This window comes from Antedon mediterranea, chromosome 3, assembly GCF_964355755.1.
Source record: "Antedon mediterranea chromosome 3, ecAntMedi1.1, whole genome shotgun sequence".
Classification (NCBI taxonomy): Eukaryota; Metazoa; Echinodermata; class Crinoidea; order Comatulida; family Antedonidae; genus Antedon; species Antedon mediterranea.
The window spans coordinates 12,489,896-12,515,341 of record NC_092672.1 but is presented as its reverse complement, the minus strand read 5'-3'; the positions used below and the strand labels follow the sequence as shown (position 1 = coordinate 12,515,341).

General features: G+C 31.5%; 1 protein-coding gene and 1 long non-coding RNA gene across 2 annotated transcripts in view; both read left to right on the top strand.

Annotated features, from left to right (window-relative positions):
- Nucleotides 1-530: 530 nt before the first annotated feature.
- LOC140044043 (uncharacterized) lies at nt 531-16,302 on the top strand. Its single transcript, XM_072088524.1, has 21 exons — nt 531-543; nt 654-727; nt 987-1,094; nt 3,053-3,137; nt 3,358-3,514; nt 4,065-4,168; nt 4,557-4,727; nt 4,904-5,056; nt 5,516-5,689; nt 6,070-6,275; nt 6,644-6,733; nt 6,844-7,035; nt 7,191-7,436; nt 8,065-8,259; nt 8,363-8,509; nt 9,143-9,445; nt 9,701-9,805; nt 9,892-10,096; nt 10,278-10,352; nt 11,658-11,696; nt 14,668-16,302. Exons 1-21 carry the CDS (start codon nt 531-533, stop codon nt 15,195-15,197), a joined length of 3,372 nt encoding a protein of 1,123 aa, XP_071944625.1. The 3' UTR covers nt 15,198-16,302.
- Nucleotides 16,303-20,840: 4,538 nt separating this feature from the next.
- LOC140043952 (uncharacterized) overlaps nt 20,841-25,446 on the top strand; it is a 44,860-nt gene continuing 40,254 nt past the window's right edge. Inside the window, exon 1 of the long non-coding RNA XR_011844444.1 lies at nt 20,841-20,871. This is a non-coding gene — a long non-coding RNA (uncharacterized lncRNA). The remainder of the gene's footprint in view (nt 20,872-25,446) is intronic.

Below are 25,446 nucleotides of genomic sequence, written 5' to 3'. Positions count from 1 at the left end.
TAATTACAAAATGAATGTAGAAAAGGATAAATATGTAATATAATACTACCTGTATTCTTAAAAAAAATGCGTCAAGTTTAATCTAATTTCTTCTTTCCAGGATGGAAGCACACTCCTACATGAACACGTTAGGTATGGCCATGGTAATGTAGAGATAGTGAACAGTCTCATAGCTCACGGAGCATCAATCACAGCAACAAACAATGTAAATTACTCTTTTAAAATGATTTAAACAATTATTAATGTTATTATTTTGAATGAGCTCCCATTATTATAAACAAACCTTGTGTTTGTTTAATTTATTTTCATTGTGTAAAAAGTTATTTATTTATCAAAGACGGTAATACCAATACTTTCAAAAGTATGTTCATTGCTAACACCTCTCCACGTCCCAATTAAAATCAACTAGTTGTATTATTTACAGTAATGTCATACTGTGGTCTACAGTATCGTAGACAATTAACAACATACTCCATTTACTTAATAATTTCTTGACCATAGACCTTGCGGACTATGATGCCGAACCAATAATGGCGCTTATGTGTATGATTTCATAAAAAGTCATAAAACGATGGGACTCCGTTTACATTACTGAAGTCAATTTTTTACCCTAATTCAGATTTATCATCTAACTTTCATTCTATAATCGATAGACATATATGCTTCACATCCGTTGGACTCATTCTCGGCTGTCCATCTGCCAGACGCATTTCCATTTGCCGCCAGAGTTTAAATAATTATACTTGTATAATCGCCTACACCCGCCAGACAAGTCCTTCCGATTTGGCAGGGATGATCATCGAAGTTACCTACTGAAAGACGAGTAGCCCACGAGAAGCAAAATATACAATAATTAGATGTAGTAGTTAATTGCTTGTTATAATTGTAGGAGCAGAACGAATACATATTAAATTTGTTTAAACCTTAGTTCTAGTATCTAAAGTGTAAAATGTATATTATTATACATACAACTTTCTGCTTTCCAGGAGGGAAACACACCGCTACATGAACACGTTAGGATTGGCACGAGTGGTAATCTAGAAATAGTGAACAGTCTCATAGCGTACGGAGCATCACTTAAAGCAACAAACAAGGTACCATCAATTAATGCAACAACATTGCATTTGCATTTTTAAATTGTGCTTATTAGCAAACCATTACGCCTACATATCCAAGGTATACTCTTATTTTGATTAGGAGTATCTATCAACTTTAAAATATTACAAATCTTTTGTTAACTAATACACAGTAATCATTATCTTGATGGAGCCAAACAATATCAGAAAGGGCGGCAATTGTTTAAAGACATTATGTTAGCATCTAAATATTAATGCTACTAATTTTTTTAAATTTTATGTATCTCTTCCAAAACCACTGAACTTACATTTGGCACACTGATGTTTACTGATGGGCCGCACACGATAGGCTATGTCACTTTCCTGATTTTTTTTAAGGATAAACACAAAAAATGCAAACAATAGCAGTAATTTTTTTGTCTAAAAAAAAACATACACCCAAAAAGTAATAGTTTGTGTCCGAGCTCATTGCCAAATTCGACTATTTTTTGTGTTGATTTATTCCAATACTTTATTAAAATGTTTTAATCTCATGCACTTTCTATTCCGTTCAATTTTTGTTCACTTTTTATTTCAATGTATCAAAATAATAATTAATACCACCGAAAACACCCAAAATAATATAGTTCGCCATTTTATACTTTCGTTATGTTATTGCGCGCATCATCTTATTCACACAGCACAATTTTTCCATTTCCGGAAAGTCCCATATCCAGTATTGCTTTCATTTTGTAGCTCATAGTTACTTAAAAGTGAGGGAATACTTGGTGTATAAAAAATCCATGGCGTTTTATGAGGGAAGAGTGCGCTTATATGATACTTACTCATCCCATGCGAATTAGTATATAATCATATATTAAAGCCGACAAAGACCATGCGGAGCACGGGTTACTGCTAGTGGTGATAATTTCTCATAGATGCGATAATTAACATGTACATTTAATCAGTATCAACCATTCTTTTATAATATTTTTTTTAATAGCCTTTTTAAAAATAATAACTGGTACTTGATATAGCGCAGTATTGTTGTTTGTTAGTGCAAACGTACTCAGATTGTGTCATATTAACGTGTGCACACTATTAGCTTATGCATGTGTTTATTACAATCCGGAATATGTAAATTACTATAGTTTACTCGCTTCGCTCGCATCTAGGTCGTCCACAGATGCTTCTCGAATACATAGTAATTTCAGCGTTAAAAAACTGGCTATTTCAAATGTACGTACCACAGGACAATAAATGTCATTTACAATAACGAATAAATAAAAACGGTGATTTATGTACTCAACTAAAATTAGCAGCCTGTGAATTACTTCCGAAAGAGAAACTTGTCACAAAATGAGACCAATTGTTTGAGTCAAATTTAAACAAACTTAAGTTGTGTTTTGTATGTAACATTAGGGTTGAGGGATGGAAAAGAGGATGAGTGCAAATAGGAACAATTTGTTAATATATTCTTTATCCATTTAGTAACGAAATATTAATTGTTTTCATGTTTTACAAATAATATACCACTAAATACATTTAAACATTGCGATTTAATACTTTGTTGAAACTGTCACCGTCATAGTCGATTAAAGTGCAGTACAGTACATGTAATGATACACCACTACGACGTTTATATTTTTTTTGTAATTACATTATTAAGTAATACAAACGTTGAGAAGCAACTGTCAGTAATAAAGTTTATTTGTATGTGTTTATATAATGTAAAACAATTTGTGAAAAACATCTCTATTCGGGGCAAATCGTAAATTTGCTTTAATCGTCAATAAATAATTATCTAACTCAATTTAATTAGTAAACAGAGTTACATAAGGTGGTTAAAATCAGTACCGAAAGTACGAACCAACTTTATATACCATCGAGTAAAAATTCTAGAAGTAAGGGGTGATTGATTGTTTCCCTTACGTAAATGTATATATAGATTAGTAAAGTAACAGTGGATAATACTTTAATACATTTTTTTTGTATAGCGTGGACAAACACCAGCATCTGCTTTGAAGGATAATAGTGATATCTCCAAAGAAAAGAAAAATAAGATATTGGAGTTATTTGACAGTAAGTTTTTATTAATACACTTTGATTGAGTTTTGCAACATGAATATTAAACTGTGTATTACTAATGACACACATTGAACATTGTACTGTACCTTTGAACTGTACGAATGTGACAAAGATGAGCTGTCATAATGACATTTTTTAAACTATGGCTTTGAATTGATTCAAAATATTTGTATTTGTTTTTGTATATTTTGCATTTATTTTAATTGCAATTTAGTTCCAGTTGAAATATTAGCTAGAGGTGAGAGCGCAATTAGATCATTTCAAAATGAACTTGAAAATGGCCATATTGCAGTTGTAAATTCAAGATGTATGTTTCTCGGGAAAGAAGGTGCTGGAAAAACTAGTTGTGTAAAGGCCATGCTTGGACAAAGGTAACAAAAGAACAAAGTTTTTTTATAAAATAAAATATACATCACTCTTTTGTTATTTGAACCATTTAATAAACAACTTTATCTTTAATGCAATTGACAACATTAAAAGAGTTGTTTGGTTTACCTTTTTATAGTAAGTTTGGTGCTGAGTATATTAATATATAAAATACAGAAATTGGCATTAGTGAGGTTCTTATTATAAATAGTTGATACCTGAAGTTTCGTGTTTGAGTAACGGGTTTTCATTCCTTTTCGAATAATAATAAATATTCGAAAAGGAATGAAAACCCGTTACTCAAACACGAAACTTCAGGTATCAACGATTGATAATAATGATTATGATGATGATGATTATAATGACGATGATGATAATGATATTGACAGTGATGGTGACGACGCTTTTTATGCAAATGCTGCTGCTGAAGGTATGTCATTTGCTTATTTACTTGTGTTTTTATTTAAAATATATTAATATTTTAAGATGAACTATTGGATACATTCTACTTTTTTTAAATCCGACCTTTTGGAGTTCATTATTCATATATTGTAGATTTAAATCCAACGAACCATCTACTGATGGTATTGTTATTACAACGACATTGTTTCAAGCAATTGGAAAAGACTGTGACAAGTGGAAGAAGGAAGATATCGACGGTAAGTTTGAAAAGAAGAAGTCAACAATACCAAATGACACATTAACTGTTCGTTCAAAGTGGGCTGTCCCCACAAAAGAGAGAAACTCTCTCTTTCTTCTTCGTTCAACATACGCATAATTGCGTGCTTTGGCCAATTTGTTTATAGAGATTAATTAGTATCATAATAAAGGTAAACACGTACCGGTAAGGTACATTGGAAATAATATTTTAATTAAATACTTAAATGCATTTTGGTCTATAATTACTTATATGACTTACATAGGCCTATATTTATTTTATTTACATGTGATGATGATGATTTTTTGATAGATCTCATTTCTCTAATTTTCATATTTTAATTTATCTCTAAGATGTGTACCGTACAACCTTGCTTTTTTTTTTTACAGTTATGGAGCTCAACAAGGAAATACGGGAAGATGCACTTGCAGAAAAACTTGCAACACAGTTAATAAAGGAAGAAATGGATGATGGTGAAGGAAGTTCAGATATGTCAACATCTAAATCTGATTCCCAACTGGAATCATCAGCAATCTCTTCTTTGGATCCAGTAAAAACAGGTATGATGATTATCTACTATAATTTCTATTACAAGGGTATTTTTATTATTCTAAACAAACAGTATTGGTGATCATAATCAAGTTAAGATGCACTCATACAGTATAGAAACATACATAAAAGTGAAATGTTAGACGTTCTATATATTGTATAAAAAATATATTATAATGAATTGCAGGAAGATCTCAGAAAACGCCTGAACACATCACAGCAAAGATGGAAAAACAAACGTCAACTGAAACCAAATTCCATTTACAAGGTGCAGTTTCAACACCTTCAATATCTGATTTCGAATGTTCTATATCTTCTGACTCTGTGTTTTCAGTGGAAGGTTTGATTATTTTTTTTAATATTTTTGACGATCATTTTGCATAAGTAAAGTGTGGTCGTTTCGCATATAATCACTTTACTAATAGTAATAGGCCTAACAAGTCCTCGCACGAATTAATAAACAACAAATTAATTGCATGACAAGATCTAAAATAGTAATTTCTTTTCTTAAAAAAAAGTAAATAAACCAACTTAATGTAAATAATAAATTAATGTAGTGTATTATACATGCTGATACTGAAAGAAACACAAAATTATCACACTATAACTTCATAGGAGTGTTGTTTATATTATTGTTTTATTATTATTAATATAAAGTAGTACTTGTTAAACTGTGGAGTTTATACAGGCATATAAGTGATATTTCACTGCTCTAGTATATAATAATATAACCATTTTATTCGTTATGAGTGCAACACGACACAAATAATCATTTTTAGTTATACATTTTCGCCGACAGAAAACTCCAGATTCAAGCAATCCCAGAGAATATTTGAAGAGGCTGTAGTGGAAGAAATTACATCAAAGATGAAAGAAAGAACATCTTTCAACGAACTTTCTTTAGACGAGGCTTCTACATCTGATTCCAGAGAGTCTGATTACACGTCATTGGCAGTGGAATCGGCAAGAAAGGGTTAGACTCATCATTTGGTTTTCTTTATATTTGATAAAATAATATGTATGGCATTATACCATTATTATGAAACATTCTGGAAAATTTTGTTCTCAAAAAGTTAGTCCAACCAGGGAAGAGTGAGGTTTCTTTTCTTGTTGAAAACAAATAAATGTATTAAAATGCAAATATTGCATTGGTATTAAAACTGGGCAATCAAAAATATTCGCTGCTCGTTCAATTCTTTAATCATCCTGTTGTATTTATTTATTGTATACAGTTTTTATCCATTTTAACATTCATTATGTCTACTCACAACATATCAGACCAGTCCATCTATCCATATCCATATCTAATTTACACACACACACCATTGATTTGTAGTAATTATTTGAATTTAGAGAGTCAACTAAAAGAAAATCTGACAATTCCCGACTCAATTCAAAGAAAAGTTGTTGCTAAAATAAAAAAGCGAAGACAGAAAGATAGTTGGGCGATGAAAATGATTAGGAAATTTGTAAAAAGTGATGATTCAGAAAGTATTCCAAGTGACGTAACTACTATATGGGACTACGCAGGTCAACTGGACTACTACATAACGCATAGGGTATGTTCCTATTTTGTTATTTGCTATTACTTAAAAATGTCTTAAAAATTAAAAAATAAATTTATTGGCGCATGTTTAAAAAAAGGGCCTTGATTTGCTTGTTTACGTATCTATTCTATTATACAGACCTTTAAATTATATTTTAAATTTTGTTTGATTTACATATTTTTTCTTTTGTTCATATTTTTTGTTTTATATGTTAAATGATTATTAAAAAATAAAGAGATTTGCTCATAGTGACAGTACGGCATTGTGTTGTGGTATAACATTTTCAATAAAGTATTAGTGCATGTATCAATTAACACATCCCTAATAAATGTGTTGGAGTATTAAAAAAAAGTTATTATTATCAATTGTATTTTGTTTAGTTTTTCCTCACAAATAGAGTATCCTACTGTGTAACGTTTAATGCGTGTGATAACTTGGATGAACCAGCTAATCCGCGAGATTCAACCACAGTAAGTTGACTACCTACTTATTTCGCTCGACACTTATTAAATATGCATATCTTTGTTATTGAGAATATTTTAGCTTACTTCTTAAGATTGCATTTTATTTGTGATATTAGAGTACACTAGGAATGACCAATTTGGAAATGAATATGTTCTGGATAAGGTCCATTTATGAACATACTGTGAAACGACATGGTCCAGGAAGTCCCATTGACGTTGTTGGCAAGATTATCCAGTCACCTCCTATCTGTTTGGTTGCTACACATATGGACAAATTGAAAAAGTCAAAATCAAAAATTTGGATGGAGGTAATATTGGTTCTGCATTTATATTAAATAATCGGTAATTAATAGTATACGGTCTAGATGTATTCAAATCAGAATGTGGATGAACATTTTGTAATAAAAGATAAATTTGTGTTGTTTTGTTTACGCTTGTAATGAAAACAATATTTTTATTAAAGGAAGTGGAGGATAAGTTTCAGTTAATGTTTAGAACAATGGAAGGAATGCCATATGCCGATCATGTAGATCGTGAGATGTACATGGTAGATAACACTGTAAAATCGCATGAAGGTATTAAACAACTAAGAAGAAACGTTGGTCGTTACATGAAGGACATGGTGAGAACCGTTCCATTCAAGTGGCTTGATTTGCAAGAAAGGTTGCAAGGAATGGGAAAAACCAGACTATGCATTACCTTCATTGAGGTATGTTTTTTATTTTTTAAAGATAATAATCATGTATTGACTTTTGTTGGTTATAAAATATACTGTAGGTCTTGGGACAATGTATATCATTCTGGCTTGCCCATTTTAGCAGAATTTTATAATTCTGCAAAAATGGTAGAACGTTATTAAAAATTACGATGACGACGACGACAACGGTAATAACACTGATAATGATGATCCTGGATTTATAAAGAGCCAAAATGATAATGATGATCCTAGATTTATAAAGAGCCAATTGTTTTGAACGCTCTAAACGCGGTACATATTATTACTTCGGTCATGTTTTACACCTATTCAAACATACTCCCATAATGCAGCTAATAAAATAAGTTGACATCAGACAGAATAGAGTAAGTTTAAAGACACTGATAAAATTTTAGGTTTCTTTATATATTTTACATCAATTCAAATATTTTTAATTTGGTCAAAACGTCTCTTTTTTACAACAATTTGAGAGTTTACCCAATATATTATTCTAATTTCTAAAAACCATCGTCTACATTCAATCATAGAGATATTATAATAAACTATAGTAAGATCTATAATAATCATCTATGATTTAATAGAGTGTACGCAAATTCTTTAAATAATCTCAATTTGTTATTAGGCTTCTGTGATTTGCACTGAATGTGGAATTTCAACAGATGGGCTATTACATGCATTAACGTACCTAAATGACATTGGAGCAATCATGTATTCAAATACTAACAAGAAATTAGAAAACACAGTGATAACAAATATTCACATAATGATTCAGATGTTGACAAAGGTGATCACAGTAGTTAAACCGACTATTAAAAAGGTAGGCAGGAATTGCATTGTTGTTCTTGACTTAATTTCATTGATTCGTCAAACATAATTATTACCGTGTGTTTAGTGATACAGTTAAGACGATTTTTACACAGAAGCAACTGATGCAGTTATGGAATAAGCTAAGTGAGAAAGGGATTCTCGAGGAGAAGTTACTACGTTATCTATGGCAACAGGAAGAAGGCCACATTGAAGTGTTTATAGAAGTAATGAAGGAGTTTCGGTTACTTTTTGAAATGGCGGTAAGTACACACTCCTAAACTAAGGTTTATTAACAATTATTATGTATGCATGTATGGTCTAAATTATAAATGCAATCTAAACAAAGTTAACAATACATGTTTAAAATAATGATTATCAAACAAATTAATAATAAAACAAATGTGATAATGGTATAGATAAATTTATAATTCGGCTTTTGATTCACAATTATTAATTAACAGTTTAATTCTAACACAAATTAAACCAAGTTATAATTGTATATGGAAATACAAATTAGCGACAGAAAAAAACAAAGCTAAACATTAACTGACTGTTTTTTCATTTTTTAATATAACAGTTTAGAGTTAAATGAAAAATCTTTTAAGAAAGAACCGCATGTTTTTTTGTAGATGAATCTGTGATGTTTTTAGGAAGTTGTTCCGTATTTTACGTTCACTAGACTGATATCATTTTATGTTTAAATTAGTTTTTTTCTATTTTTAGGAATAAAAATAATAGTATCATTATGAACATCATTATTGTATGAAAATAAACATAAATGTGATGTAAGAAGAAAAAACTGTAGATAGTAAAACTAGTACATTATTTTAATATTTTAAGAATAATAAAAAAATAAGTTTGTCTTTTAAATTATGTAACTATGTTCATAACAGGGGGTTGAAGATAGTAACCGAGTGTTCTTGGTTCCGTGTCGGATGAAAGTGGACAACGAGCGTCTGGAAGTCACCAAAGATGATAATGTGCAAATGGTATCAATTTACCTTACTCCGACCGACTTTCTCCCTGATGCTGTGTACCACACTTTAGTTGTTGCATTTCTTGAATTGACGACGAAAGCCGACAGTGATGATCCACTAGTATATCGGAATCGTAGTGACTTCAACTTTAAAGAACATAGAGTCAGTCTAGGTGTCGTCAAAATTAACAATACACAAGAAAAGCCATATGCATTGAAGGTATATACATTCAGTATATCTATTGACATGCTCTTTTACTTTCATTTACATTTTCAATTAAGATATATGCAAAAGGAAATATCATAAAATCTGGATTACTTTAATAATCACCTACCTCATCGAATATGTCCGTTTATATTAGCCCTACTTAAAGTTGTAAACTTAATGATGTATTTTGTATTCAATTTAACAAAAGGTGATTCTGAAATTAGTAATGGTCCCATGTATACATGTTTCTCTTCGTTTTTTTAACAGCTTGAAATATATCGCCTAAGAATCTGGAGTCCTACTACAGCTATTGATGACACTAACATAGAGTTGAAAGTTAAACCAGAACTACAACCAAGTGTCTGCATGGAGGTAATGAACACGAAATTAACAAATTAACATACTATGACATGTAATAATAAATTATATCTTGAGATAAAATGTCCGTCTCATTTTAGGTACTAAGCTACTTGAAGAAACAACTACAAACTGTCTGTACTATATACGAGGGTATCGGTTACAAACTTCGTGTATTATGCACTGTTTGTGATCCAAATAAACATCACTTACACAATCTCAAAAGGTGTTTAAACGAGAATTCGGTTGAATGTGGAAAGAATGACGCTATGGATACTGCTCATATCAAGCGTCTGTTTTTGCCCGGTACGTTTGTCTGAACATTTATTTACTTTTATTTTATGTTCTCTAAAGTAACTGAATGGTATTGTTTACACTTATTTATTGAATTTATTTATAAGAATTCTACACGATTGGAAAGGAATTCAAAACAATAACTTTTCCAATTTTTATGTTGCTTTTTTACAAAATGAATTGTTTTTTACAGCTGAACAAAATGCCACTGAAGGAGAAAGAGAAAAGACATTTGAAACACGTATGTCTTCAACATCAGAAAAAACAAGTAAGTAGGTTGATTTTACAGTTTCACACTTTTACTATTGGAATGATATCTGTATAAATAATGAAAACATTATTCAACTTTTACGTGCAATCTATTCATGAAACCTAATAATTACTTACTATGATCATTATTATACACATATTGTACTATCTGACATACTGTACCAACCACTATTATTAAATACAAGTATTAGAAATATTGAACTATACGTTATCATCTGACCATACATAAGTCTTTTAAAAATGAATGAGTGTTTTTAAAACATAACTTGTTTTCGAAAGTTATGAAGAACAATGTTATTGTATGTTTTCTTCTTTCTTCCAAGATTTGAGTAAAGTCTTGATAAATTAACCATCTGTTAAAATGCATTACATATACCAGCCCTAGAAATACCATTACTGTACCCTACAATTTAACAAGGCCAACAGCCATTAAGTCGCGTGCTACAATGCATAGTGATACCGGACCGACATACAGACCGATAGACCGACAGACCGACCGACATAGTGAACTATACTGACCGAAATTACTGAACATGTTTAAAAATGTTGAAATGTTTAAAAACATTTATATTTTTTTAATTTACACGTGCGTAGCCTGTCACTTTCGACGTGCTCGCATAACGTAATTTCGAGTTAAAAAGTAAGTCAAGAAAACAGAAATCGGGCAAAAAGAGTGCGCAATAACATTTAACGCGCAGTACGCGCGCAAAAATATCGCACTCATGGCAATTTTGTAAACGCTTAAAATTGCCTGAAATGTACTCTTATTTCATCGAAAATAAATTTGGAAAATTTTAAGCGCGCGTACGCATGCGTTACATGCGCTACGCACGTAATTGTATTGCCATATGATGATTTATGCCCTGAAATTTATGAGTACCAAATTTTATTTAATTGTGATTCATGGTTGTGAAGATATGATTACAAACGTGATTTCGTTAAATCGTGCGTAGACCGCGTAATTTTTTATTGCGCACCGTGAAAACATAACCACATTGATTCCTGGCCATAAGGAATATACTGTGAAAAATTGACCTAGCTAGATTAAACTGATATCAAGATAAGGTCAGAAAGCGATAAAACGCATAGTGATACCGAACCGACAGACAGACAGACAGACCGACAGACAGACCGACCGACCGACATAGTGAACTATAGAGTCGCTTCCACGCGACTAAAAACTAGATTATCAATAGTGATGCCAACACAACTTTTGAAACTGTTAGAAGTAGGAAAACCCAAACAAATAAGAGCAGTAAAACAGTCTATCAATCATTATCGTAATTATCTTTTTCATTTTCAGAAAGAAGTTGTGTAGAGCCAGCAACACTGCACTATAGAGGTAGCTTTATATTTGTAATAATGGTATTGCCACAAGGCCATTTTCCAGGGCTGCAAATTAAGGGGTATTTGGTCGCATTTGCGACCTAATTTTTCTCTTTGCGACTAAAGAAACAGAATAGGTCGCGCATAGCGCGACAAGATCGTCTGCTTGTGCGAGTTGTTTCAAATTGAAGTCAGGTGTGTTTTCCCTATTTCAAACACTGTGTTTTAATTTAATCTCTCTACTACGGAAGGCTCAGGAGTTTCCACAAGTCACCGCCGCCGCAAAGGAGTCAGGTTCATTCAAGCGTACAAAGCCCCTAAACATTTTACACTCGTTGTGATTGGAAATTCGTCCATTTATTGCATGCTGCCTTACCCAATCACACAAAAGGACACCAAACACACAGCACAGTGTGACGCGCGGACGACACAAACCTCGTGGAAAATCACCTCCGTTATTAAAGAAGGAAGAAAATATAAAAACAATTGTACCGCCGTACACAGAAGTTAGCCAGGGCGGGCGCGGCAGATACAAAGGATTGTCGCCGCGCAGCCATCAGTATTTTTAGGTTTAACGGTTATATATCATGATTACTAAATAATGTAATTAATGATATATATAATAATATCTATTCATTATATAGATTAAACAGCAGTATTGTTTATCAGTAGATTTAATACTTTATTCCAGATTCTGATTATCGAAAATTATATATCCAGAATACCGCAACTTTTCCTACGAATTAGCTTCGTAGATAAAACAGGCTACGTTGTTGGCTTTGTAGGTTACGTTGTTTGGCTTCATTAGTAACCTCAATAAACAACCCCACGATGTGAAGTAACAAGGTGTGAAAATTATTATTTAATGTGTTATTTTTGACTGGCGGAGGAGGACCAATTTGTACATTACTAAGAAATATATAATATAGGCTAATAGTTTTTATTCGTAAATGTTTCATTCGTGTGTTTTTCTTTACTCTCAACGGCGAATATAAATTTCCCACAATGTAAACGTAGAGACACGATCCAACACAATGAACTATGCCAACTAATAAAAATAATATAGCGAACGTCCAGTCAATCCAGAAACATGCAAACAAAAGGATCGTAAACAATTCATTCTAAATATAGTATCAGAACGTTCAATCGGTTGCCCAAAAAGACTGCCGACAGAAGATCGTAATTAATACAGACCTAGTTTTTTGGTCACATGTCATGAAACGCGATACTCTGTTTTACCACCGCAAACCTCTCGCATGTTTTTTTTTACTCGGTACGAGGGGGGGGGGGGGGGGGTGATGATGGCTACAAAACAGTGTACCTGAATTTTGCGTCACATGAAACGTAATACAGCTCTAAACTGTTCCCACGGTTCGCACGTGTTTCCCCTCCAAATTCTGGTCGGGTCTTTTGTCGTAAGAATAATTTACAAAGGCCTATGTTAAATTCTGGTCGGGTCTTTTGTCGTAATAATAATTTACAAAGGCCTATGTTAAATCTTAACATGGAATATATATTTATTTTGCATATATTTTGTTGGTGTCCTAGCCAAGGTGTTGTTTTTATAATTCGCTAAACCAAGGTAGGATTGAATCATGTAGGTAGGCCGCCGAAAACTCTCTCTGCGTGAGCTGAGGGCCTCGGGCCCGATGTCGTCTCGTCGGCGGATGTCCTGCCAAATTAGGACAACCGATGTGTAGGGCGGCTACAAAAATTAACGTCTAGGATTTTAATTAGCCAACAATACATGTTTGTTTCCATTGTTCATGCTCCTAAAGGCGATGACATTGGTGTTTACAAATTACTAACCCTACGAACCACCATACGATCGACGGGTAGATATTATCATAAACAATACATCGTAGGCATGGCAACGAACAATACTTTGGAAATTACAGGATATGTTTAGCGAACAATGACCTACGATCTATTTACGCGTAGGCTACGAAAGATTACGCGTATATACAAAGCAGTAATTTCTTTCTGTACCGTAAAAAGAATAGATCTTGCGTGAATATAAGTGGCGCATCAGGACCAGTGCCTAAACGTGCATAACCCAAATTAATTGAATTCTTCAGTGCTGAATTTTTATGTGCTCAGAAATCGATTGAAACAACCTATAATTACTCAAAAATCCCCCCCCCCCCAAAGCGGGGCCATTGGCGGCCCCCCTGACCCCTAGCCTAAGGTTGTACTGTATTTCATTTTTATACACCCCCCCCCCCCCACCACTAAACTAAAAACGGATCTGCGCGGATGGGGTTTGTTTGAGGGAAGGGGGGTTAGTTGTCGATGAAAAGGTGCTACTAAAAAAATTGGTGGTGCTACCAAAAATTATTATGAGCCATCATACAAATTTGATAGTGCTACCAAGTAAAAAAGTTAATTTGCAGCCCTGTTTTCACGTTTGAATACCATATAATTTACCCTCTTTAAATGTGATGTGAAGTTATCTTTATCTTTAATGATTCCCACTTTTGGGTAGTTCAATGGAAGCCTGCCCCAAAAATCTGCGTCACACAAACACTTGTGTAGGATTCTCATCATGATTTGTGGCATATCATTTCATAAAGAATTAAAGTTGAACATATTGCGCTGAAAATGTATTTTTATCATATAGAGTCCGTATCAGTAATCCCTACTGGTGGAAGCTCACTAAAACTTTTATATTTGAAAACATTTTGAAAATGTGTTAGCACTTTAGAAACTGTGATAAATGTATCCTAATCACAGATTTATTCAATTGGTTCATTGAGTCATTCACTTTAGGTTCGCAAAATAAATACAGAAAAACCGTATACAGTAGGCCTAATAGTAAACGCACTTGGCCTACTGACATATTGTCTAAGCTATTTAAAAGACGGGAATAAGTAAAAATGTGTGTTTCTTTGACTATACCTTCGTTTATAACAAAAGTGTATTTGTTTATAATGATACTAGTACAATGTTATTCAATATTCTTTTCTTTCTACAATGCCTTACTGCAGAATCATCTGAAGAGTTTGAAAAAATCGTGGTAAACGTATCGAGCTGGTATGATGAACATGGCTCTCTTGATAAACTGAAGGTGTTATGCAAAGATCTGATAACACCTTACAATGATCTACAGAATGCTGACTGCATAGATTTCTTCAACTTATTGAAACGATCTGGCAATGTTACCACTACCAACGTGAAAGTTCTTATTGACGCAATTAATGTCACTAGTACCAATGGTGTTTTGGAGGTCAACAAACTGTTAAAGGAGACATTCGATAAAACCAACCAGTGTATCACATCCTTCTCAACATATCGACAACACCTAATTCAGTTTGGTGACGCACTTTCGAAAGAAAATACAAGAGATCTCATCCGTTTGAAAAGTGTTCTAAAAAAACAAAGTAACAACCAATGGACTGTGATATTAGATCTTGAACATAGGGGGATTCTAAGGGAGGATAACTTGCAATCATTTATTGCATTTTTAAAGGAGAATAACATGACTGTTCCTGCTGAAAAGTTAGAATATAATGCTTAGCATTGATGCCGAGTATATTACCAAACTCAATGTCGGTAAATCAATCAAGTGTTTGGGTAAACAATATAAAGCTCAAAGTATTTTGAGCAAAAAAAGGTGTTATATGCCCAGACATCATCACGTCCATATATGGGTACATCATGTCCATATATGGGTACATCACGTCCATATATGGGTACATCAAATTTGTTTCAAAGTTTAATAATGTAGACAGAGCTTTGAAGCCAGTAAATATTATATTAATTGATTTAAATTCGCCAAATAAAAAATCAATTATAAAAGGCAAGGAAATATTATTCGATAACTTTCGACTAACATTTCGGGGCTGTTTGTAAAGCAAACTAGAGGGTACTCCGAGAGTGTATACTCCTGCCTACAGTATTATTTTCTTACATAAAAATATCCAACTAAAAGAAAAGGTTTTTCTCTATAATTGCACTACGCAGTTAATAGCAGTTTTGTCCTTCCATTTGAAAGTTCCTATAGATCATTGATAATTGTGGTAAGTTAGGCGAGATTCAGATGAATACTGTTGTTTTTATGTGGAAATTATTAAGAAACACTATTCCATTTAATATTGCACTTGGTATTCATTAAATTTTAGCCAAGTTTAATGAGATACAGACATACGGGGTAGTATCGGTATGGTATCTACAATTCGTGTACTGTATTTCAGCGGAAAAACAATTTTTAAGAATGCGTATAGGCCTAACTAATAATGTATATAAAAAATCTTAATTAAAAGAGGTCTCTGATACCATTTCATTTTCTTAGTTAAAATAAGTCTGATACTATTTCATTTTCTTAAAAATTAAAAGAAGTCCGATACCAATTTCATTTTCTTAATTAAAAGAAGTCTGATACCATTTTCATTTTCTTATTAATTAAAACACTTCACTTTATAATAATATCTAGTATAGTTATTAATTGTCTCAAGCACGAACATTAACAAGCAACTGAGGCTAGCTTATTTATAAATTATTTCTTTTTTTTATTGAAGATTTAGACAACAGTGCATCACTTTCTTAAGTAAAATAAAATGTTTGTTTTTAATGACAAAACATACATTTTTTTGTCTCTTTTGTGGCGCAAACACCACTTTTATTCACATTCATATTATTTCATATTACATAAAATCGTATTATTTAACTTGTAAATGTCGTTACAGTTCATAAGTAACATTTTTAGATATATGAATTCTGTATTATTCCTTTTTTCATTAATTTTCTTATATTTTGCTATACACTTTAAAGGATCATCATTATCATCTATCCCGTTTTAAAATAGTTCACACATTTTCATTTGTTTGTTTTCATTTTACAAACCGGATTATACAATATATTTATATACATGATAAAAAAAAAATTAAAAAAAACAATAATAGCTCAGTACCACCAGTACAAAACATACATTATCTACTGTTCTAAAATTATCTTATAGAAATTCAATGTACATAATGTTAGATTTGAAAATAAATCTGCCACATAACGTGTGATGTCATTATTTGATAATTTAAAAATCGTCAATATACTATATGCAAACAATAGCGGTCACAATAATTGATTCAAACATGAAATGGGTAACGATATAAATTGGTTTTGCTTATTTAGCAATGAACTGATTGAACTTATAACAAGTTCGGTTTCACACTTATTGATTATTTAATAATACGGATTGAGACAAAATGTTTTCTTCTAGTTAACATTGTAATCAATTAGTTGTATTATTTATTAAAGTGTACATATTATTATATCACATAACATAATAGTAAGATATTTCATTTACCGATTATTTCTGAAATCCTATTTAAAATGGAACTTACAGTAATAAATACAATGTAAGAATGTATGTGTATATATGATACTGTATTATTTACTTTCACTTTGTTTGTTTAACCTCTTTGTTGCCGACGCTATCACCAGCTTATTGAATATGATGCAATAATATCCGTTTAAAGAATATCAAACGGTTTAAACAATTCGACAAAAAGACGCTATGCGACAAAAAAATACATATTGAATGAAGTACGTAATGGTATATCAAATTTATATAGAGCCCTCTTGCGGGCTGAATCGTTCAGAAGATATTTGAACGTAGAGGGATAAGTAAGCCACGCCTACTTATTATAACGACTCTAATTAGTCGTAGTGCGCCATCTTGTGATGATAAAAATGTTAGCATTCGAATTTAAATTATAGCAACCTTTATAAATCCATTAGTCCATTTAATTAACTCAAATCAGATTATAAAATGCACTGTATATAAACCAGTTAAAACAGTAGAATTAAACAATTATAAACCATTAGAATATAGTTTTAATCATGTGCTTCGAATGTTTAGGAATTTTTTAATATAAAAAAGAGAAAACAAATTATTATTAATTAATAATTTCATAAATTGTATTAAAGTTTTGAATTAATCAAAATTATCGTTACGAAGAGGATTGACGTATAGCATGTGGGCTTAATATTTGTAATAAGGCATCAGTGCCTTCTTGTAATGTCACGGCTGCAAATAGTGTGTTTATTATAGTAACAGTGTACACTGATATATTACGTTTTATATAACACCTATATAAATTCCTGTCATTTGATTGGACGAATGTGGGTCACATGGCGTGCAATAGTACGCACTATTCAACGATCGTTAAATAGTACTTTTTGAAACATTTTTGTGTACGAAAAAAAAACGTCTAGATGTTATATAAAACAAATAATGAATGTTTTGTATTCGTGTAATGGTACAAATAATGGCACTTGGTGAATGATGAAAGGTTATATCAACTCGGCTTTGCCTCGTTGATATAACCTTTCATCATTCACCTCGTGGCATTATTTGTACCATTGCACTCATAAACATTCATTATTTGTATAATATGTTATATGTTATACACTTATCATAACAATGTTGGTTGAAATAGGGATTTAATATGTGAATACTAAATTATGTTAAATGGAGTACGGTAACTAATTAAGTATGTCATATTAATCTGGTGTATTTCCAGGCTTGTTCTGTTAATTGTTTGTTTTTGTTTCTTCGGTTTAAGTGGTTCATAATTGTTTTTGTCTTCCACTGCATCCGTGTCTACTGGTTCTAGAAGAAATTGTAGTGCGACACACGTTTTAAAAATGAGAAATATGAATACTAGTAAATTCCTACATGTATACATTGTAGATCAGAATAACTTTAACCATTTAACGGACCATTTCCATCTAACATCTTTTCTCTGACTCGTGACTACTGTGTACAGTTGTTGCAATTGATTAACTTTACAATAACTCACACCTACTAGGTTTATGGCTAACTATTCATTAAACGTTAGCATTTTTAAAACAATGTAGGCCTAACTAAAATTTGTCTGGAAATTATGTTCAATAAATATACACATATCTATTTATTATTATATTATATTTAAAATATATGGTATGTTTTTCACACAAATGAAGAATCATTTTGAAGAACAATTGCTTTTTACTTGAAAATTAAAATTAAACTTGAACCTAACCTAAATGTAAATTTCTTATTTTAACCACTTGACACATAAAACGTATGATAATCGAATATAGTACATTAACCACCCGATTCTGTAACTGTTGCCATGTATATATATGGTTCACCGTTGTGCAGTTGTCAAGCATGTACATGGATACTGTCTGTCATTGGTCACCAGTGACGAAAGTTATCAAGTACATGCATGATGATATTGCTCTTGCATGTTGTTATAATACAATCTTGCCCGAAACATCGTCTGCTATTGGTTCTAGACGACTATGTTTAATACACAGGACAAGTATGTACTTAATAACTTTCGTCACTGGTGACCAATGACAGACAGTATCCATGTACATGCTTGACAACTACACAACGGTGAACCATACATGGTAACAGTTACAGAATCGGGTGACATTAACGCCCGACACACAGTAATAGTTTTGTTTTGCATAGATGTGGTCCTATAAAATGTATCAAACATTTAATTTAACGGTGTTTATTTAATAATATACCTATAAAACAGTTGTGTTTCTTTTCCTGTATATGTTTGGTCTTTACAATATCAGCTTAGTCATTTGTTAAACCCTCTCTCTCTCGAAGTGCCATATCACGAGACTTTGGCGATCATGTTGTGCCACAATTCCCTGTCTATTGCCATGTTCAGCAACTCCACTTCTTTGGCATTTTCGCCTCTATTCCGAATCCACTCAGCTATGCTGGCCAACCAAGTGACTCTTTTTCTCGCCCTGCTCCTTCTTCCTTCTATTTTCCCCGTTAATGCCAAGTTCTCCAGACCTCCCTTCCTCAACACATGTCCCATGAATCTCATCTGTCTAATCTTAATATCCTTCAGTAGTTTCCTGCACACTCCAGCTCTTATCAATACATCTTCATTACTAACTCTATCTGTCCAAGGAATTCTCATCATTCTCCTTAGAAACCACATCTCACAGCTTTCCGATCTTTTTCTGAGGTCAGTTGTGATTGACCTTGTTAAACCCGTTGAGTTGAAATTATTATATTCCAGAGTAATAGTGTGTTTCGATTCACTGAGATTTCACCTATATTTGTTTTGCTGCCTTTGGTACAAAATACCTGTTTGCTGATCTGCTGTGATCTCTTTCTTTAAGTGCGAATGCTAATGCAATGCAGTTACGACCCATATGTAATAGAGTGTTTTAGGGCATAAAGAACAGTTAGAGTTTAAAGACCACGGACGCATTTTGTTACTAGACCTATTAACTTGTTCTTCAGATCAAGAACAAATGTTAGTAAAAAATGTTTTTCTCTTTTAAATGTAAATTAAATGAGAGGTACATGTGTACATGATTGGATAGATATAGGTTACCTTAGTTAACAAGATGGCTATTACTGATTAATTTAAAAAAGTGTTTTATTAACCATTTAGATACTCTTAAGGTCGTACTTTATGCTTGATTTCTTATTTTTATGTACATTCTAATTTTTTTATTAAATTATTTTTCTCAAACATAATATTTCTCTTTAAAAATTTTCTTATTCACAAAGTTATTTTTACTGAAAACATAGATTAAATTGATTTCATAATTATTCATATTCAATATTTTATAAAAAAAAAACTTAGATTATTGACACTGAGTTATCTCCACTTTAAAGTAGCAATCTATTATGATTATTCTAAATGTTCTTTAAATCAAGCCTTCTCATAATATTATCAAACTTGTTTTAAATGTTACCTTTGCATCATTTTCTCCATTAAAATAAATGAACCAAGCACTCTATTACCAATGCTAATAATAACGTACTCTCTATCAAGAAATTGAGTAAGAATTAAACATCAAAGGCTGTTTTAATGGAATTCTAGCTATTCGTCTCATAGTAGACCTACCTCTTCCTGCATTGATAAACTTCTTTTTAATATCAACAATACATTGAGTACAATATAGTTCGGTACCTAATATTGTTATTCGACCCCTATTATGGAAATATCGTTATTCAGATCTACTACCTGTTGTGTTTATTCAGCATGCCATTTCCAGTCGCTTTTATGTTTTTGAGCGAACACATATACTCGGTATTCTCTGTACCAATCTAGTCACAAACAATATTATTGATATTGTGCAAGTCGTACACATACACGGCAACACGGGAGAAATAAAAGATTTAAATTAAGGAATAATCATATTTACTTATAAGATGAATTGTAAGTATTTATTTTATTGAAATACTGTATTACCGTAAACATATAATCATGAGAGATGATTGTAAGATTACACACTATATTATAAAATGTACGATAACAAGTCTTAATGTTGACCTAAATTAGGAATACGCTAGCCATTTTGCATTCCTTTGTAAGCAGATAAAGACAGGATGCGTAGACGACGAACACATCAATACATTATATATTACGTTTTGAAAGAATGAATAAACGTAATTTAAATGTTTATAAAATATACTGGAACATTACTAAATGAATTTCCACCTGTTTTGAACATAATGTTATAGGCCTACTAAATTCAAAATAGAGCAAAACAATGTATTACTTAGTAAACAGGTAGGCCTAATTGGTGAAACTTCTCATAAACAGATAACGGACAGTAAAATAAAAATTACATTTTCTATTATAGATTGGTAAGCCTAAAATGTCTCTTAGCGGACCGTGTAATTTTTACAGATTCGTTAGACTAAAACATTTCTCAAAACACTAAATCAATATATTTTATAAACAATTTTATAATGATAAATAAATCACAATATATTTAATTTTACAGTCGATGAACTTTAAATTATCCCACAGGATATTCGTTATAGTTTAGAGTTAAATTATAATGTTTAAATTGTTTCTAAAAACAAATACAATTGATTGTAAATGAAATAGTCTATTAAAAATAGCAATTGGTACGGTTGGTTATATAATTTAGTTACCGACAATTTTAAATTTGTGATTTATAATTACTGTTGAAAATGTAATGATGAATTACAATAAACAGTAACATAACATATTATCTACTATAGATTAGCAACATATTAAAAACTGGGGTTTATTACATCATCGCCCAATTCTTAGGCTGTCCTAAATGTTTTGAAATGTTTAAGAAATTAAAAATAACTTTTATAATTGCTCATAGATGTACTCACAACTTTGAAAATAAATGTTGTTAGCTAGATACATATTGTCCACATGGAATGACAGATACAGGCATGATGTTGATATGTAGTAAAATAGAATTGTCACTCCGGGAATGACATATCGAGAGAATTGAATCCAAATATTGAATTAAATTAAGTCGAAGAAGAAACGAATTCTACTTATTGCAACATGGTTCTAACCGATTTCTTGTCTTGACACTTAATGAATTCGGGAAGGTACCTTCACAAATATAACATTTTTATCAAATAACCGATCATGGGTTTATTAATAAATACACGTTTCGATCAGTTGGAAACAATGGAACATATTCTAACATCCAAGTTTATACAATACAACAATTAAGTTTGCTATCATGTCGAAGCTTGTGCCACGCTTTTCGTGAATAATAATACCACCACCGTCCGTATATAATACTAGTGTCTGGCACCGACCGTGCTGTTGTCTTATCAGGCTATACATTCATAAGATCCAAAAATAAAACAGAAATAAATGTGTATGAATCCTCTTGATTTATTTATGCATACATTTAGTATACTACCGTTTAGAACGATAGCTAATTACAAAAACAAATAGGCCTAAAACATAAATAATAAAACTAAATAAAACTAGATTTAATTCGTCACTATGACGAATTATAGGTTATATGCATTGATTTAAATAAAGATAATTGATTGATTTAAGATATATTGATTGATTGATTTTCCCAGAATCGTTAGTTATTTATAATATATGATAGGATCTTGCTAACGCAAACACAATAGCCGGTATCATAATCCGATCAAAGATCTTTCTGCGTATATAATGTCATAAACCACATTTGTGTTTTTATTTAGATTTCATTATAAATCATGTGTATAATCTATACACTAAGAAAACAATTGAACAACCAATACGGATAATAAAAAAAATCTTATTTCGTTTGGTTTCCCAAGGTGAGAGTCGAACTCGGTACTTGAATGCTATAGGCACGAGCAAAGACCACCGAGCCATACACAACTGACTAAAAGTTGTGGAAAGATTCCTCCGTGTATTTACTATGCAGTAACCACTTTGGTGCAGATAGATTATTACATACCGCAATGAATTATAATGTTTTACTATGATGACATCTTTAACAATTTAAAAAAATGATGCACTGTCAAACTATATACTTTTAACTTTAATATATGAACTTCTTAAGGAAGAAAGTTAATGTTATTGTTAAGTTTGTTATTTGTTTGATTGTCGAAATTAATTTTGTTAAATTTAATATGCCATTAATGATGATTTAATCAACTTTTGTTCTTCTAATTTCATAATAAATAATACATATGATACATACACTTAAAGAAAATTAAATACAAAATAGGTGTTCCCGAGCATTCGAACGATATATGTTAATTAATTTTAAAATTTAGCATATTTTCACCATTTTGTTAACTTAACTGTCACTTTTTGACGTGCTCGTATAACGCTGTTTCGCGTTGAAAAGTGAATAAAATATGATGATATTATTAAAGAAAGGTTATACAACAGTAATCGGACAAAAACAGTGCGCATTAACGTTTGACGCGCACTGCGCGTCCAAAAATCTGCGCACTCATGGCAATTTTTTAAACGCTTAGACTAGTCCAGATAGTCATATTTCCACTCTAATAAGATGCTGTAGTCATTTCGTGTTAAAAGCGAATAAACATGTGTTTTAGGGTAATTTTGGGGTGCTGAATTCAAATTTGCTGTTTACCCAGCTCAATTTTTAGATCTTCACCCTTAAAATGTGAAAAACAAAATGGCCGCCATTTCAGACTTATTTTGGCTTGACGTAGCAAGTTAAAAATGGTGTCTATACCTATGTTTGTGATAGTGAAGATTCCAACTATATTTTTATTAAAGTTGCAAATATTCTATTTCAGCCGCCATGTTGAAATCCAAGATGGCCGCCATTTTAAACGTATTTTGACTTATAACTTGACTTTTAATTAACATAGCAAGTTAAAAATAGTTTCTATACCTAAGTTTGTGATACAGAGGATTCCAAATATACTGTTATTAAAGTTGTAAATATTCTATTTCAGTCGCCATGTTGGAATTCAAGATGGTCGCCATTTAAAACGTATTTTGGCTTATAACTTAACATAAGTAACATAGTAGGTTAGAAATGATGTCTATACAGTACCTATGTTTGTGATACTGAGGATTCCAAATATATTGTTATTAAAGTTGTAAATATTCTATTTCAGTCGCCATGTTGGAATTCAAGATGGTCGCCATTTAAAACGTATTTTGGCTTATAACTTAACATAAGTAACATAGTAGGTTAGAAATGATGTCTATACAGTACCTATGTTTGTGATACTGAGGATTCAAAATATATTGTTATTAAAGTTGTAAACAGCCGCCATGTTGAAATCAAAGATGGCGCCTATTTTAAACACACACACACAGGGTAGTAACAAGTGCGAGGCAAACAAACAAATGAAAATGAAAAACTCACAAAGGGATTGTTCTTTATGTGTAAAATATTTTAAAACGAGATAGATGATAATGATGATCATTGTCAAGTGTTTAGAAAAATATAAGAAAATTAATGAAAAAAGGAGGTACCGGTAATACGGAATTCATAAATGTAAAAATGTTACTGATGACATTTGGAATTAACAGCAATGTGTTAAATAATATGATTTAATGACATAATATAATAGGAATGTGAATAAAAGTAGTGTTTGCGCCACAAAAGAGAAAACAATATATATATACAGTATATAAACATCACAGAATAAATTTTAATCCGCCCGATATAATGAAATTTAATTAATTAGAAAAAATAAAAATGACGAAACCTGTGAGAATGAGAAAATGCCCTGTCCGAGATTCAAACCCGGAACCTTCTGCTTGATATGCAGATCTCCTAACCATTAGACCACTGGGGTTTTCATTGTATTGTTCCAATTCGATTGTGCGAGGCAGCAAGGCACACCAAATATAAGTGTGAGGCATGCGGGCATATACTGTAGTTTACAATTTCCAAAAGGTGCGAGGCATATAGTTTACAATTTCAAAAAGGTGCGAGGCATTTCTTAACGTGCTATTATGCTATATTATAGGCCTAATAATTAATTATTTATATTTTTTAAATAGGCCTAGCGTATCGAAATAGATTCGTGTATACACTCATCATGCTATGTTGTTTATTTTTATGTAACGATTGTTTTTTTCATTCAAGTCATATGGTATAAGTTGACTACAATGTTCAAATTGTTTGTTCCTAATGATAATGAAAGAGTTGGTCAAAAAGACTTCACAGAATTAATTCAATACAACAACAACGTATTTATATCAACAAATTTCTCGGAATAGAAATATATTGTAAAATTGGCAAAGAAACAAACATGTTAAATGTATACAAACAACAATTGATAAAGACATCAGTATAATAATAATATATAAATTGAGAAAACTGCTAAAAAGTAGTGTATAATTTATTTTATTTATTCATTGATATTACCATATATTAATGATTGTTGTGAAATTTGGGGTAACACTTATAAAAGTACAGTACAAAATGTTTACAAAAAAAGATACTGTAATTTTTAAAATTATCAATAGTGTAAGATGATATCATTAGCCATAGTAGTAAATGATACT

What these genes read in the sequence shown, in the direction of transcription:
- LOC140044043 (XM_072088524.1), top strand. An exon ending in GAAGAAGGAAGATATCGACG is followed by an intron (nt 4,169 to 4,556) that starts GTAAGTTTGAAA and finishes TTTTTTTTACAG; the next exon opens with TTATGGAGCTCAACAAGGAA. An exon ending in TTTGGATCCAGTAAAAACAG is followed by an intron (nt 4,728 to 4,903) that starts GTATGATGATTA and finishes AATGAATTGCAG; the next exon opens with GAAGATCTCAGAAAACGCCT.